This window comes from Leucoraja erinacea, chromosome 3 (genome assembly GCF_028641065.1).
Source record: "Leucoraja erinacea ecotype New England chromosome 3, Leri_hhj_1, whole genome shotgun sequence".
NCBI lineage: Eukaryota > Metazoa > Chordata > Chondrichthyes > Rajiformes > Rajidae > Leucoraja > Leucoraja erinaceus.
The window spans coordinates 9,169,068-9,184,472 of NC_073379.1; the positions used below are offsets into that span (position 1 = coordinate 9,169,068).

The 15,405-nt window shown below is 45.0% G+C and overlaps 1 protein-coding gene across 1 annotated transcript in view; it reads left to right on the forward strand.

Moving 5' to 3' along the window:
• Nucleotides 1-532: 532 nt before the first annotated feature.
• enpp6 (ectonucleotide pyrophosphatase/phosphodiesterase 6) overlaps nucleotides 533-15,405 on the forward strand; it is a 43,741-nt gene continuing 28,868 nt past the window's right edge. The window contains exons 1-2 of the mRNA XM_055632036.1: nucleotides 533-867; nucleotides 10,925-11,104. Coding sequence (XP_055488011.1) covers nucleotides 624-867; nucleotides 10,925-11,104 — 424 coding nt within the window. The 5' untranslated portion in view covers nucleotides 533-623. The remainder of the gene's footprint in view (nucleotides 868-10,924; nucleotides 11,105-15,405) is intronic.

Below are 15,405 nucleotides of genomic sequence, written 5' to 3' on the forward strand. Positions count from 1 at the left end.
ATCAGACTTTTAGTAATATAGATGTTTACACATTCTATTGTGCTGATGCAAGTAAGAATTTAATTCTTCTATCTAATCTGTGACATATGACAATAAAACACTTAACTAAACCTGTGTAATCTGGTTATTAATCCACTTTCTCTGGGTGAAAGGGTGTGAATTTCCTTTATCGTCACAAAATGCTGGAGTAACTCAGAAGTAAAGGCAGCATCTTTGGATTGAAGAAATGGATGACGTTTTGGGTCGAGACCCTTCTGGAGATTTTGTGTCTGTCTTCGGTGCAAACCAGCAACTGCAGTTCCTTCCTGCACAATTTACCATAGCTTTTCCTTTCGTGATCTTGCACACACACACCTCTCTGTAAGATCACCCCTCATCCTCCTGAGTTTACTGTCCCTGGCTGCAGCACGTCTATGTTCAGTGTGGGATCGCCACTCCATTATTTCCCGATTAGTTTTCCGGTTGAGTTCATGTTTGTGAGATTGGTGGGCGGCTGCTTATCGTGTTGTCTCTGGGTTGTGGTGTGTGTCACCCCACCCCCACCCCACCCCACCCCTTACAGACAGTGAAACTGTCCGCTTCACATCAGCAGTGACCCAGTGCCAGTGTGGGAATCGCGGACCATGGACACACACAGAGCACTCGGTGCTGTCGCCCTCGCCTCCCTTCTCCTCCTCTCTTCATGCTCCGCCAGCAGAAAGCTGCTCGTTTTCCTCATCGACGGCTTTCGCTATGACTACATCGGCGACAAGGCGCTGCAGAGTTTGCCGGGGTTGCGAGAGATGGTGCAAATGGGCGTCAGGGTCCAACACCTAACCCCCGATTTCCCCAGCTTATCCTATCCCAACTATTACTCCCTCATGACCGGTAAGTGATTTGCTAAACAAAAAGACGGAACGAATTTAATTTTTTATTTGGCAATTCAACTTGAATTTAATTTTTTAATTCACAATTCAACTTGATTTTTTTTTTTAAATTCACAATTGAACTTTAAAAAAATTAAAGTGTTAACCAAACTTTAACATTGTCCAGTGGGCTATTAAACATATTAAACCAGTTAAATTTAAGGGTCTTTTACATTAAATATTAAATTACTTAAATTCGTTTTTTTTTTTAATTCAATGACTTAAATTTAGGGTTTTTAATTTAATATTAAATCACTTAAATGTTTTTTTTAATGAAATATTAAATGACTTAAATTAAAGGCTTTTTTAATTAAAAATTAAATGACAAATTAAAGTTAACAAAAATTAAATAGTAAATTACTTAATTTTTTTTAAAATTACATAGTGAATTACTTAAATTAAGGTTTTTTTTAATTAAATGTTAAAGGGCAAATTAAGGGTTTTTTAATTAAATAGTAAATGACAAATTGTTTTTTTTTTAAATTTACTATTAAATGACAAATTAAGAGTAAAAAAATTAAATGTTAAATGTATTAAAGTAAAGGAGAGATCTGTGAAAATACAAAACAATCATGCAATTTGTTAATAAAACGGTTTAAATGTAATATGTAGTTCAGCTGACAACTAATTTACCAGAATTATATAGGAAGGAACTGCAGATGCTGGTTTATACCAAAGATAGACACAAAGTGCTGGAGTATCTGAGCGGATTAGGCAGCATCTGTGGAGAACATGGATAGGTGACGTTTCACAGAGTGCTGGAGTAACTCAGCGGGTCAGGCAGCATCTCTGGAGAACATGGATAGGGGACGTTTCACAGAGTGCTGGATTAACTCAGCGGGTCAGGCAGCATCACTGGAGAACATGGATAGGTGATGTTTCACAGAGTGCTGGAGTAACTCAGCGGGTCAGGCAGCATCTCTGGAGAACATGGATAGGTGACGTTTCACAGAGTGCTGGAGTAACTCAGTGGGTCAGGCAGCATCACTGGAGAAAATGGATAGGTGATGTTTCACTGAGTCCTGGAGTAACTCAGCGGGTCAGGCAGCATTTCTGGAGGACGTGGATAGGTGACGTTCTCAGTAGTGACCTTCTTCAGAATGAATATCATACTAGACTGCTAGCCACCATGAGAGAGGTTGGACAAACTTGGATTGGTTTCTCTGGAAGTTGGTAGGATAGGCATAAAGTGCTGGAGTAACTCAGTGGGTCAGGCAGCATCTCTGGGGGGAAAAAGGATGGGTGACGTTTCAGGTCGGGACCCTTCTTCAGGCAACTAGTAGTTCCACTGTTCACAACCTTCGGGCTGCACGGTGGAGCAGCAGTGGAACTACTGCCTCCCAGTGCCAGAGATCCAGGTTCAATACTAACTACGGGTGCTGTCTGTGCGGAGCTTGTATGTTCTCCCCGTACGTACAGGTTTCTAGGTTAATTGGCTTGGGTATGAATGTAAAATTGCCCCTAGTGTGCAGTGTAGAGTTAATGTCAAGTCAAGTCAAGTCAAGTTTATTTGTCACATACACATACGAGATGTGCAGTGAAATGAAAGTGGCAATGCTCGCGGAACAACAAAACAACCAAACAAATTATAAACACAATCATAACACACATATTATTTTACATAATAAATAATAGAAGGAAAAACGTTCTGTACAGTTAGTCCCTGGTGAGAAAGGCGTTTACAGTCCGAATTGCCTCTGGGAAGAAACTCCTTCTCAACCTCTCCGTTCTCACTGCGTGGCAACGGAGGCGTTTGCCTGACCGTAGCGGCTGGAACAGTCCGTTGCAGGGGTGGAAGAGGTCTCTCATGATTTTGTTTGCTTTGGAGTTGCACCTCCTGTTGTATAGTTCCTGCAGGGGGGTGAGTGAAGTTCCCATAGTGTGTTCGGCCGAACGCACTACTCTCTGCAGAGCCTTCTTGTCCTTGGCAGAGCAATTCCCGAACCAGATGGTAATGTTCCCGGACAAGATGCTTTCCACCGCCGCTGCGTAGAAGCACTGGAGGATCCTCGGAGACACTCTGAATTTCCTCAATTGCCTGAGGTGGTAAAGGCGCTGCCTTGCCTTACACACCAGTGCTGAGGCGTGTGATGACCATGTCATATCCTCAGAAATGTGGACTCCCAGATATTTAAAACAGTTCACCCTATCCACAGGATCCCCATTTATACTCAATGGAGTGTACGTCCTCGGATGATGTGCCCTCCTAAAGTCCATGATCAGCTCCTTCGTTTTTTTGATGTTCAAGAGGAGGCTGTTCTCCTGGCACCAGAGTGCTAGATCAGCCACCTCCTCCCGGTAGGCCTTCTCATCATTGTCTGAGATCAGGCCCACCACCACAGTGTCATCAGCAAACTTAATTATTGAATTGGAGCTGAACCTAGCCACACAGTCATGTGTGTACAGGGAGTACAATAGGGGGCTGAGGACGCAACTAATGTGCGGGGATCGCTGGTCAGTGGGGACTCGGTGGGCCGAAGGGCCTGTTTGCGCACTGTATCACTAAACTAAACACAGTGCTCCTACTAGTTCCACGGTTGGAATCCTTGTATCTGGCCAACAATGGACCATTGTGGGCTCCACCACTTCTGAGGTCATCTTTTGCCGGCCCAGATTTGTTCTAGCATTTCCTCACCTATAGATTACCCCCCCCCCCCCCCCCCAAATCCACCATTTATCTTTCAGTCTGAAGAAGGGTTCTAACCCAAAACGTCACCTACCCACGTTTTCCAGAGATGCTGCCTGACCCGCTAAGTTACTCCAGCACTCTGTGTCTATCTTTGGCATAAACCAGCATCTGCAGTTCCTTCCTATAGCTATAAAGAGAGGTTGGGCATACTTGGACTCTTTTAAGACAATAGGACCACAAGGAATTGGAGCAAAATTAGGCCACTCAGCCCATCGAGTCAATTCCGCCATTCATTCAATAGACATTAGGTGCAGGAGTAGATCATTCGGCCCTTCGAGCCAGCACCGCCATTCAATGTGATCATTGCTGATCATCCACAATCAGTACCCCGATCCTGCCGTCTCCCCATATCCCCTGACTATCTTTAAGAGCCCTATCTAGCTCTCTCTTGAAAGTATCCAGAGAACCGGCCTCCACCGCCCTCTGAGGCAGAGAATTCCACAGACTCACAACTCTTGGTGAGAAAAAGTGTTTCCTCGTCTCATTTCTAAATGGCTTACCCCTCATTCTTAAACTGTGGCCCCTGGTTCTGGACTCCCCCAACATCGGGAACATGTTTCCTGCCTCTAGCGTGTCCAAACCCTTAATCTATATTACTAAAAGTCTGATCTTGACCACTTCCTGTTGTTCTGTATATTGATTTTAGAAAAAACACTGCCACTTACGGCTGTGGTTTTTGGAGAGTACCGCTCCACTGCGCAGGATAAGAGGATTTTTCTCATGGACAAAAAATAAAAGAGTTATAGAGAACTCTATATAAAAGAGTTATAAAAGGGGAAGTACAACGGAATCTGGGGGTCCTTGTTCATCAGTCTATGAAAGTAAGCATGCAGGTACAGCAGGCAATGAAGAAAGCAAATGGCATGTTGGCCTTTATAACTAGATGAATCAAATATAGGAGCAAAGTGGCCCTTCTGCAGTTGTACTGAGCCCTAGTGAGACCACACCTGGAGTATTGTGTGCAGTTATCGTCCCCTAATTTGAGGAAGGACATTCTTGCTTTTGAGGGAGTGCAGCGTAGGTTTACAAGGTTAATTCCCGGGATGGCGGGACTGTCATAAGCTGAGAGAATGGAGCAGCTGGGCTTGTACACTCTGGAGTTTAGAAAGATGAGAGGGGATCTCATTGAAACATATAAGATTGTTAAGGGTTTGAACACGCTAGAGGCGGGAAACATGTTCCCGATGTTGGGGGAGTCCAGAACCAGGGGCCACAGTTTAAAATGCCTGTGTTTTAAAATCTAAATATTTCTTTGCTGTAAAATAAATAGTTACACATGGTCATGGCTGGTTACCCTATATTCTGCTAATTGGTATTCATATATTTAAAAAAAACGTGTAAATGATAAATTGCAGGAACAAAGTGTTTTTAAAAGAGTTTACTTCAGCTGTGATTAGTTAACGGTGTAAACCATTTGAAATAGAAAACTATTATATTATCCCAAAATAAAAATCGAGGAGAAATGTCCTGAGTGCATAAATTCCTAATTCACAATCAAGAAACTACATCAAGAAACATCGGATTATAATTTGATTTTAAACTCCCAATACGATCCATTAGGAACCCCGACTGTTGTGCGTGCGGAACGCACTTGGGCAAATGAAATGCATCGGTCTTTAGCGATTCAGAACTGTGTTGTGCATTGCAACAATTTTATACATATTGAGCTAGGAGCTGAAGCTGGCGTCTGTAGTTTTAGACCACGGCACAATTATAGGTAATCAAAAGAAAAATAATTAACTTTAACTAGCACCTGGGTGAGCAGGGTCCAGATGAGACGCCATGACCAAAGATCATAGATTGGAGCGTAGACAGAAGCTGATTCCAGAAATGGTGCTGGGGATTACCCATGACGGCTTTTACGTACAACTTCTTTTTTTTGTTTTTCAACCTTTAAGCTATAATAGAAAAAGAGAAAGGAAAAGAGAAAAATAAGAAAAGAGTGAGGATAGTAGTGGATGTGGGAAGAAAAGAAGAAAAAAAAAGGCCCCACAGAAAAGGGGGGCCTTAAGAGAAGAAAAAGAAAATAAGTAAAGAATCTAAAAAAGGTAAGGCTAAGCAAGAAGGAAAGGGAATGTGCCTAATTCCTGACGATTCACACTCATCACCTAATTCTAAAAGAATTATTTTCCAGGGTTGTGTTGCACCATATTACACCCGTAACAAATCAATGAAAGATGACCATATTCTTAAGAGTCGCTCTTGTTTTCCTGCTAGAACAAGTCTCATTTCCTCAAGATGTAGTATTTTGGTCTCCAAATCTGAGGAAGGACATTATTGCCATAGAGGGAGTGCAGAGACGGTTCACCAGACTGATTCCTGGGATGTCAGGACTGTCTTATGAAGAAAGACTGGATAGACTTGGAGTTTATACTCTCTAGAATTTAGAAGATTGAGAGGGGATCTTATAGAAACTTACAAAATTCTTAAGGGGTTGGACAGGCTAGATGCAGGAAGATTGTTCCCGATGTTGGGGAAGTCCAGGACAAGGGGTCACAGCTTAAGGATAAGGGGGAAATCCTTTAAAACCGAGATGAGAAGAACTTTTTTCCACACAGAGAGTGGTGAATCTCTGGAACTCTCTGTCACAGAGGGTAGTTGAGGCCAGTTCATTGGCTATATTTAAGAGAGAGTTAGATGTGGCCCTTGTGGCTAAGGGGATCAGGGGGTATGGAGAGAAGGCAGGTACGGGATACTGAGTTGGATGATCAGCCATGATCATATTGAATGGCGGTGCAGGCTCTAAGGGCCGAATGGCCTACTCCTGCACCTAATTTCTATGTTTCTATGTTTCTATTTCCGACATATTTGTAATCCACATTTTAAACGTTGGGATACGCGCATCGTTCCAAAATTTAAGTATAAGTTTTTTTGCCGTTATCAAACCGTAGGTTAATAAACATCTTTGAAATGTAGTTATTCGGAACAGGCTTTCATTGTTCCGAAAATAATCAATTCTGTATTTGGGTCCAACCTTAATTTAAATTTTGTTGAAAAGCTTTCAAAATTTTCCTTCCAAAATTTCAGAGGTTTTGCACAGGAAACACATGAATGTGCTATTGTTGCCTCTTTAGTTAGGTACTTATCACTGATAGGAGAGACATTTGGAAAAAAATGATTTAATTTTGTTTTTGAGTAATATAATCTGTGTACAATTTTAAATTGGATCAATTGGTGTCTAACATCGATCGAACATTTAACTATGTATAACAAACAATCTTCCCATCTGTCCTTGGAGATTTCCAATAACAATTCTTGTTCCCATTCTTTTCTTATATGTCTATATTTAAAATAGTATTATAAAAATACGATGTTAAGTGATCCAATTCTACCTGTCTATTCATGCTTTGTTCTAAAGGGTCCAGCTTCAAATTTTGATACTCTTATGAGTGTTTTTACTACGGCTTTTTCAACGAGTGGACTATCTTGCTCCGCTCCAAGATCTTTGCTCAGCGGATCAGGCAGCACCTCTGGAGAAGGTGGATAGATGACGTTTCACAGAGTGCAGGAGTAACTCAGCGGGTCAGGCAGCATCTCTGGAGAAAAGGAATAGGTGACGTTTTGTTTCGAGACCCTTCTACAGACCCAACTTCAATCTCTGCACTATTCACAGTGTTCTACCCAAGACGTCACCTACCTGATTTAGAGAGACACTTAGCCTTTTCGAGGAAGCGACTGCGATAGACCCCCTCTGAAGAAAAGTCTCGACCCGAAACGTCACCAATACCTTCTCTCCAGAGATGCTGCCTGTTTCAACATTTAGTGTCTACCTGTGGGCTGACGGGCCTGTTTCCATCTTTCAATCAAAATCAATTCAATCAATTGATCAAAACATATGACAATTCTTGCCTCGCGTTCTTTGTTGTTGTTCAGCATTGCGGCGGTCATTAAAATGCCAGTATTTTGTACTTTAAAAAAGTACCAACGGAGACACAAAGGTTTAATTCTGCTGACGAATCATTCCATGCAGGTATTTGTTGGGGCTGGTACTTGTTTCTGTGATGCAGATACAGCAGATCAGACATACACTGGCAATCCTGCATTGCTGTGCAAGCAGAAAACTGTGGACATTGCATGTGTGTGTATGCAGAGCTCAGAGTGTGCTGGCAATTGGCAGCTCGTCAACTGGCATCCATTACCAAAATAAAAATCAAGATAATTATCTAGATCCACATCCCGACGTTACTACCGTGCCAGAAGGCAGCAGTTGGCCTTTATTTCAGATGCTGGTGAACTGTACACTGTATTCTTCAGAGTCCAGAACCAGGGGCCACCGTTTAAGAATAAGGAGTAATCCATTCAGAACGGAGACGAGGAAACACTTTTTCACACAGAGAGTGGTGAGTCTGAGGAATTCTCTGCCTCGGAGGGTGATGGAGGCCGATTCTCTGGATGCTTTCAAGAGAGAGTTAGATAGGGCTCTTAAAGATAGCGGAGTCAGAGGATATGGGGAGAAGGCAGGAACGGGGTACTGATTGTGGATGATCAGCCATGATCACATTGAATGGCGGTGCTGGCTCAAAGGACCGAATGGCCTACTCCTGCACCTATTGTCTATTGTCTATCAGCCAATAACCACCCTTTAAAAATAACATAAAATGGATTAATTGGCCATTATCACAATGAATGAATGATTGAATTGATTGAAAGACACAACATGGAAACAGACCCTTCGGCCCATTGGCTGCATGCCGACCAACAACCACCCTGTACTTTAGTTCCATCCCACATGCTTGGGACAATTTGCAGGAGCCAATAAACCTGCACGTCTTTGGAGTGTGGGAGGAAACCGGAGCACCCGGAGAAAACCCACGCAGGTCACAGGGAGAACGGCCAAACTCTGTACAGACAGCACTCGTAGTCAGGATTGAACCTGGGTCTCTGGCACTGTGAGGCAGCAACTCTACCGCTGTGTCACAGTGCTGCCGTATTTAAGCGAGAGCTGGACAAATCCAGAACCCCCCAATTCTAAGGAAGTAGAAGAGGAAGCTAAAGACTAAAGTCGCAAAAACAAAATCACCCATAGCGCTGGAGTAACAGAGTGGGGTAGACCACAGCTCATGGGAGCAGAAATAGGCCATTTCGCCCATCCAGTCTGCTCTGCCATTCAATTATGGCTGAGCTATCTCTACAAAAAGTGGTAAACACTGCCCTGTCCATCATCGGCTCTGACCTCCCTTCCATCGAGGCGATCTATCGCAGTCGCTGCCTCAAAAAGGCTGGCAGTATCATCAAAGACCCACACCATCCTGGCCACTCACTCATCTCCCCACTACCTTCAGGTAAAAGGTACAGGATCCTAAAGACTGCAACATCCAGGTTCAGGAATAGCTACTTCCCACAGCCATCAAGCTATTAAACTTGGCTCGGACAAAACTCTGAACATTAATAGCCCATTATTCAGATTCAAACTTTATTGTCATTGTGCAGTGTACAGTACAGAGACAACGAAATGCAGTTAGCATCTCCCTAGAAGAGCAACATAGAATATGAGCAATAAAGAAATATATTTACGTGCACATAGTCATTGTAGTACAATTATTTTTTTCCTTGTGGAAGGGGGGGGGGGGGGGGGGGGGTGATTGACAATCACCGAGGTACAGTGTTGAGTAATGTAACAGCCGTTTATGTTTATTTGCACTTTATCAGTTTATTTATTCATGTGTGTATATATTTATATAATGGTACATGGACACACTGATCTGTTCTGTATTCATGCCTACCATGTTCTGTTGTGCTGGAAAAAAGTAAGAATGTCGTTGTCCTATCAGGGACACATGACAATAAACTCTCTTGAATCTTGAATCCCTCTTGACCCTTTCTCCTGCCTTATCTCTGTAACGCCCATACTAATCAACAATCTCTGCTTTAAAAATACCCAATGACTTGGCCTCCAGCACTGTGCCGCCCCACCATGCGGTGAGGCCTTTTACATCCATCTGAGGGCTCAACATAATCACCTCTGTCTCTGCAACATTCCTCAATCCCTGCAGGAATTTCTTTTGTTTGCTTTTCAACATTTTTGGAGCGCAACTTGAACCCACAATCTCCTCACATCTGACACCCATTAATGTGACAACCTCCAGTTAGGGTTACAAGGTTAAGTGGAAATGAAAAAAGGATGTGTTGTGTAGAACGCAGAAATATTAAATCTCCACTAGGCTCCTGGGATGAAGGGAGGAAATTAGTCGCGCTCGCTTGATATCTTTACAAGAGTCCACGGGTGGCAGATTCCTGAGTAGTGCTGAGTTAGCTGATCGTAGTTCAAGTCGGATACAAAGTTCCACAATTGACCTGAACAAAACGAGTTCAGCAAGTATTTAAACAGAGACACACGTATCTGAACACAGACACAAAGGGCTGGGGTGGTGATGGCGTAGGGTGGCACGGTGGCACAGCCGTAGAGTTGCCGCCTGAAGGCATCAGAGACCCGGGTTCGATCCTGACTACAGGTGCTTGTCTGTGCGGAGTTTACACTGTCTGCCTGTGACCAGCGTGGGCTTTCTCCTTCTTCTCCTTCTTCTGTCTTATGTCTCTTAGACCTGTAGCTCCGTTGAGGCGAGCCAGGCCCACGTGTCATCGTCCAGGTCAATCAGACCTCGTTCACCATTCGGTGGCCGGTGTTTGGGGCAACTGGTGACTATGTGCTCCACTGTCTGTGTTGGGTCCCCACACCCGCTGTCCACGAGGCCCCACCTCTTCATCGCTACTCCCTAGCGCCCGACGCCTGTCCTCAAGCGGTTGAGGGTTGTCCACTGCTTTCGGGGCAGGTCCTGGCCAGGGACGTCCATGGGGTCATCGATGTAATGGTGTAGCCTGGATGGTTCCGCTGACTTCCACTGGTCTCTCCATCTCGTCTTGACCCAGGCGGCCTTGGACGCATCAGCCGGTTTTCTCCGGGTGTTGCGGTTTCCTCTCATGTTAATTGTCCCTGATTGTCTCCAGTGTGTAGGATAATGTTAAGGGCCTGTCCCACGTGGCCCTTTTGGCTACTGCCGGCGTCATATAAAGGGTCGCCAAAAGATTTTGAACAGATAAAAAAGTTGCAGCACTTTAAAAAACACCCAGACGACTGTGGAGGCTGTCAATGGATATTTTTAAGGCAGAGATAAATAGATTCTTGATTAGTATGGGTGTCAGTAGTTATGGGGAGAAGGCAGGAGAACAGGGTTTGGAGGTAGAGATAGATTAGCATTGATTGAATGGCGGAGTTGACTTGATGGGGCCGAACGGCCTAATTCTGCTCCTATCACTTAAAAAGCCTTTCACTGTACCTCAGTACACGTGACAATAATCTAAACTGAACTGAACGTGAGTGTGTTCTTTGCAGGACTTCATGCTGAGGTACATCAGATTACTGGAAATTTTATGTGGGATGAGAAGACAAACACGTCCTTTCTGATCGGTGAGAACGATGACAGTCGACTACCGATGTGGTGGAATTCTTCCGAACCGATTTGGGTCACCATGATGAAGAATAACCGCAAGGTTTACATGTACTACTGGCCTGGTTAGTATGTCGCATCACACCCAGCCGTTCTATCCAACCTCATGGGATCTCACAGCGGCAGAGATCATTAGCAAGTGGTGAGTAAACACGATAATGAGATTGCAAGTCTGAAGAAGGGTCCCGACCTGAAACGTTGCCTGTCCATTCCCTCCAGAGATGGGGCAGCTCGGTGGCGCAGCGGTAGAGTTGCTGCCTCACAGCACCAGAGACCCGGGTTCGATCCCGACCATGGGCGCTGTCTGTACGGAGTTTGTACGTACGTGCTCCCCGTGACCTGCGTGGGTTTTCTCCGGGAGCTCCGGTTTCCTCCCACACTCCAAAGACTTGCACGTTTCTAGGTTAATTTGGCTTTGCGAAAAATTGTAAATTGTCCCCCGTCTGTTGGATAGCACTAGTGTACGGGGTGATCGCTGGTCGGCGCGGACCCAGTGTGCCGAAGGGCCTGTTTCCGTACTGTGTCTCTTAAGTCTAAAGTCTAAACTGATTTACACTGTTGAAGCAAGGAACTGCAGATGCTGATTAATACACAAAAATACACCAAGTGCTGGAGTAAGCTAGCGGATCAGGCAGCATCTCTTGAGAACAGTAGGTGACTTTTCGGGTCGAGATTGAAGAAGGGTCACTTAATCTAGTTTATTGTCAGGTGTACAGAGAAAAAAATGCATTGTTGCGTGCTAACCAGTCAGCGGAAAGACAATACATGATTATAGTCAAGCCGTCTACAATGAACAGATACTGAATAAAGAGTATAACATTTAGTGCAAGAAAGTCTGATTAAAGATAGTACGAGGGTTTTTAATGAGATAGATGGTAGTTCAGCACTGCTCTCTAGTTGGTGGTAGGATGGTTCAGTTGCCTGATAATGGCTGGGAAGAAACTGTCTCTGAATCTGGAGGTGTGCGTTTTCACACTTCTGTACCTTTTGCCTGATGGGAGAGAGGAGAAGAGGGAGTGGCCAGGGTGAGACTGGTCCTTGATTATGCTGCTGGCCTTGCCGGGGCAGCGTGAGGTGTAGATGGAGTCAATGGAAGGGAGGTTGGTTTGTGAGATGGTCTGGGCTGTGTCCACAATTTGCTGCAATTTCTTGCCGTCTTGGATGGAGCTGTTCCCCAACCAAGCTGTGATGCATCCCGATAAAATGCTTTCTATGGTGCATCTTCTGTAGAAGTTGTAGAATTGTTATGGTTGACACTGCATTGTTTTAAGCAACTGGCAAGGGCAAAGAATGAAAAGACAATAGGTGCAGGAGCAGGCCATTTGGCCCTTCGAGCCACCATCGCCATTCACTGTGATCATGGCTGATTATCCACAATCAGTACCCCGTTCCTGCCTTCTTCCCATATCACCTGACTCCGCTATCTTCAAGAGCTCTATCTAAATGTACAACTGGAACATGGTCTTTTTCACCCAGAGAGTTGTGAATCTGTGGAATTCTCTGCCGTAGAGGAACTGGAGGGTTTCAAGAGAGGGTTAGTTCGGGCTAACGGAATCAAGGGATATGGGGGAAAAGCAGGAACGGGGGTACTGATTTTGGATGATCAGCCATGATCATATTGAATGGCGATGCTGGCTCGAAGGGCCGAATGGCCTACTCCTGCACCTATTTTCTATGTTTCCATGTCAGTGAATTGGCCAAGCGAGTTGACTGTAGTATATAAAATGATACTGAACACAGGCAGCTAGATGGCACTGCTTGTAAGGAAGTTGTGGAGGTACGTCTGGTGTATATGAATACACATAGAACATAGAACAGTACAGCACAGGAGCAAGCCCTTTGGCCCACAACATCTGTGCTGAACATGATGGCAATACCAACAAGATTGTAACTTGTGTGTTCACCAAGCCCACAGTTAACAATGGCCTGTTTCCTTTACCCTTGTTACTTCTTTTGCATATCTTTCATTCATTTCACGTTCACAAGTTCGCACGTTATAGGAGTAGAGTGAGGCCATTTGGCCCATCGGGTCTACTCCGCCATTCAATCATGGCTCATCTCTGCCTCCCGATCCCATTTTCCTGCCTTCTCCCCATAAGCCTTGACACCCGTTCTAATCAAGAACTTGTCTGTCTCTGCCTTAAAAATACCCACTGACATGGCCTCCACAGCCCTCTGTGCCAACGAGTCTCACAGATTAATTACCTTCTGACTGAACAAGTTTCTCCTCACCTTTTTAAAAGAGCACCCTTTAATTCTGAGGCTCTGGCCTCTGGTCCTGGACTCTCAAGCCAGTGGAAACATCCTCTCCACATCCACTCTATCTAGGTCTGTCATTGTTCTGTAAGTTTCAATGAGGTCCCCCCCACCCCCTCAACCTTCAAAAGCTCCAGCGAGTACAGGCCCAAGTGCTGTCAAACGCTCACCGTATGCTAGTGCACTCATTCCTGGAGTCATGGGCGGAATACCTGGGGAGGTGGGGATGGGGCTGTCCCCCATGTTTTGAGAGATGGAGGACAATCCCCCCCCATGTTGCAGCAAAACCTCCACTGCAGCCTCCGAAGTCAGAGACCTCTGTGATGGTAAGTCCACGGGCTCTGCCTCGAGGTCGATTTCAGGTTGGAGGTCACCAGCACCTAGAATCTAGCAGCCCGGGGTCTAGCTGCAGTTCCCAGGTCGGCTCGCCTGCCCCACACTCCAAAGACGTGCAGGTTTGTAGGTTAAGTGCTTTGGTAAATTGTTAATTGTAGGAAGGGGTTGGCGCGGACACGGTGGGCCAAAAGGCCTGCCGTTCCCAGGTTGCCTGCGCGGCCAGGTCGGCTACAGAGCAAGCTGGGCGAGTGTTGTCTAAAAGAATTCACACGGTGCAAAGCCAAGGTGAAACAGACACGCACCACGATGAACAGGAAGGTTGGCGCTGTAAAAAGACGGCTAAAGCACAGTGTACGGTAAGTCCTTTAAAGAAGGGGGGAGAAGGAGTGAAGACAATTTCTAAGAAGCCTGAGATACACGGCTGTGAAGCTCGGCAGACATTAACGGCAGAGATAAGGTCGGTTATCCTTGGTTCTGAAAACTACTGCTTATCATTTTTTTCCCCCAATGAGCCAATGAAATTCATCGGTCAGCAGCGGCTACAACTTACGAGAACTTCCGACAACCTTCGGCCTCCTGGCGATCCGCTAGGACCTCCTGGTGACCCACCTACAGCTCGAGAATTCTCGCTACTCTCCATGGGGGCGTCATTCCGGTCACCGCTAATGTTAAAAAATTCACGGCATACATAATGAGGCCGCGACCAGTTCCCAGAATGTGGGAACTCCTCACGGCCAAGAAGGCGACCCCCCGGCAACCACCCGCGAACATGTGGCGACTGCATAGTCTCCTGCAGTCACCTATAAAGTCGCCTAAGTGGGACAGGTCCATTAGCTTCTCATTCCAAACCAACACGCAAACAAGTCAAAAATAAATTTTACAGGATAACAGCTCTTTAAATATAGGTAGGCCTCTGAGGAACAAGTTGAATGATTAGTGGTATAGATTAGCAGATTATAAAAATAATATGTTGGTAAAATATTATCACTTAGACTTCTGCAGTTGTACAAGGCCCTAGTGAGACCACACCTGGAGCATTGTGTGCAGTTTTGGTCCCCTAATTTGAGGAAGGACATTCTTGCTATTGAGGGGGCGCAGCGTGGGTTTACAAGGCTAATTCCCGGGATTGCGGGACTGTCATTTGCTGAGAGAATGGAGCAGCTGGGCTTGTAAATTCTGGAGTTTAGAAGGATGAGAGGGAATCTCATTGAAACATATAAGATTGTTAAGGGCTTGGACTCGCTAGAGGCAGGAATCTTGTGAATCTACGCTGCACTGCCTCAATCACAAGGATGTCCTTCCGCAAATTAGGAGACCAAAACTGTACACAATACTCCAGATGTGGTCTTACCAGAGCCCTATACAGTCTATAGTATCTATCCCTTAACTCTGCTATTCCCTATCTAAGTCTCTCTTGAAAGCATTCAGAAAACCGGCCTCCACCGCCCTCTGAGGCAGAGAATGCCACACACTCACAACTCTCTGTGTGAAAACGTATTTCCTCATCTCCGTTCTAAATGGCTTACCACGTATTCCTAAACGATGCCCCTCTGGTTTTGGACTCCCCCAACATTGAGAACTTGTTTCCTACTAGCATGTCCAATGTTTACAAATACACAGGACTAGATGTGAAAAGTCCAAAGTGCCAAATACCAACTTACTCCCGATGGTGATGGGAGCCTTCTGCACTCACCTATGCTCCTCCGATGTTGAGAAAGGCTAGGCAGACACGTCATTGGGGTTATCAAGTGGGCACCTACTTTCATCGACTTTT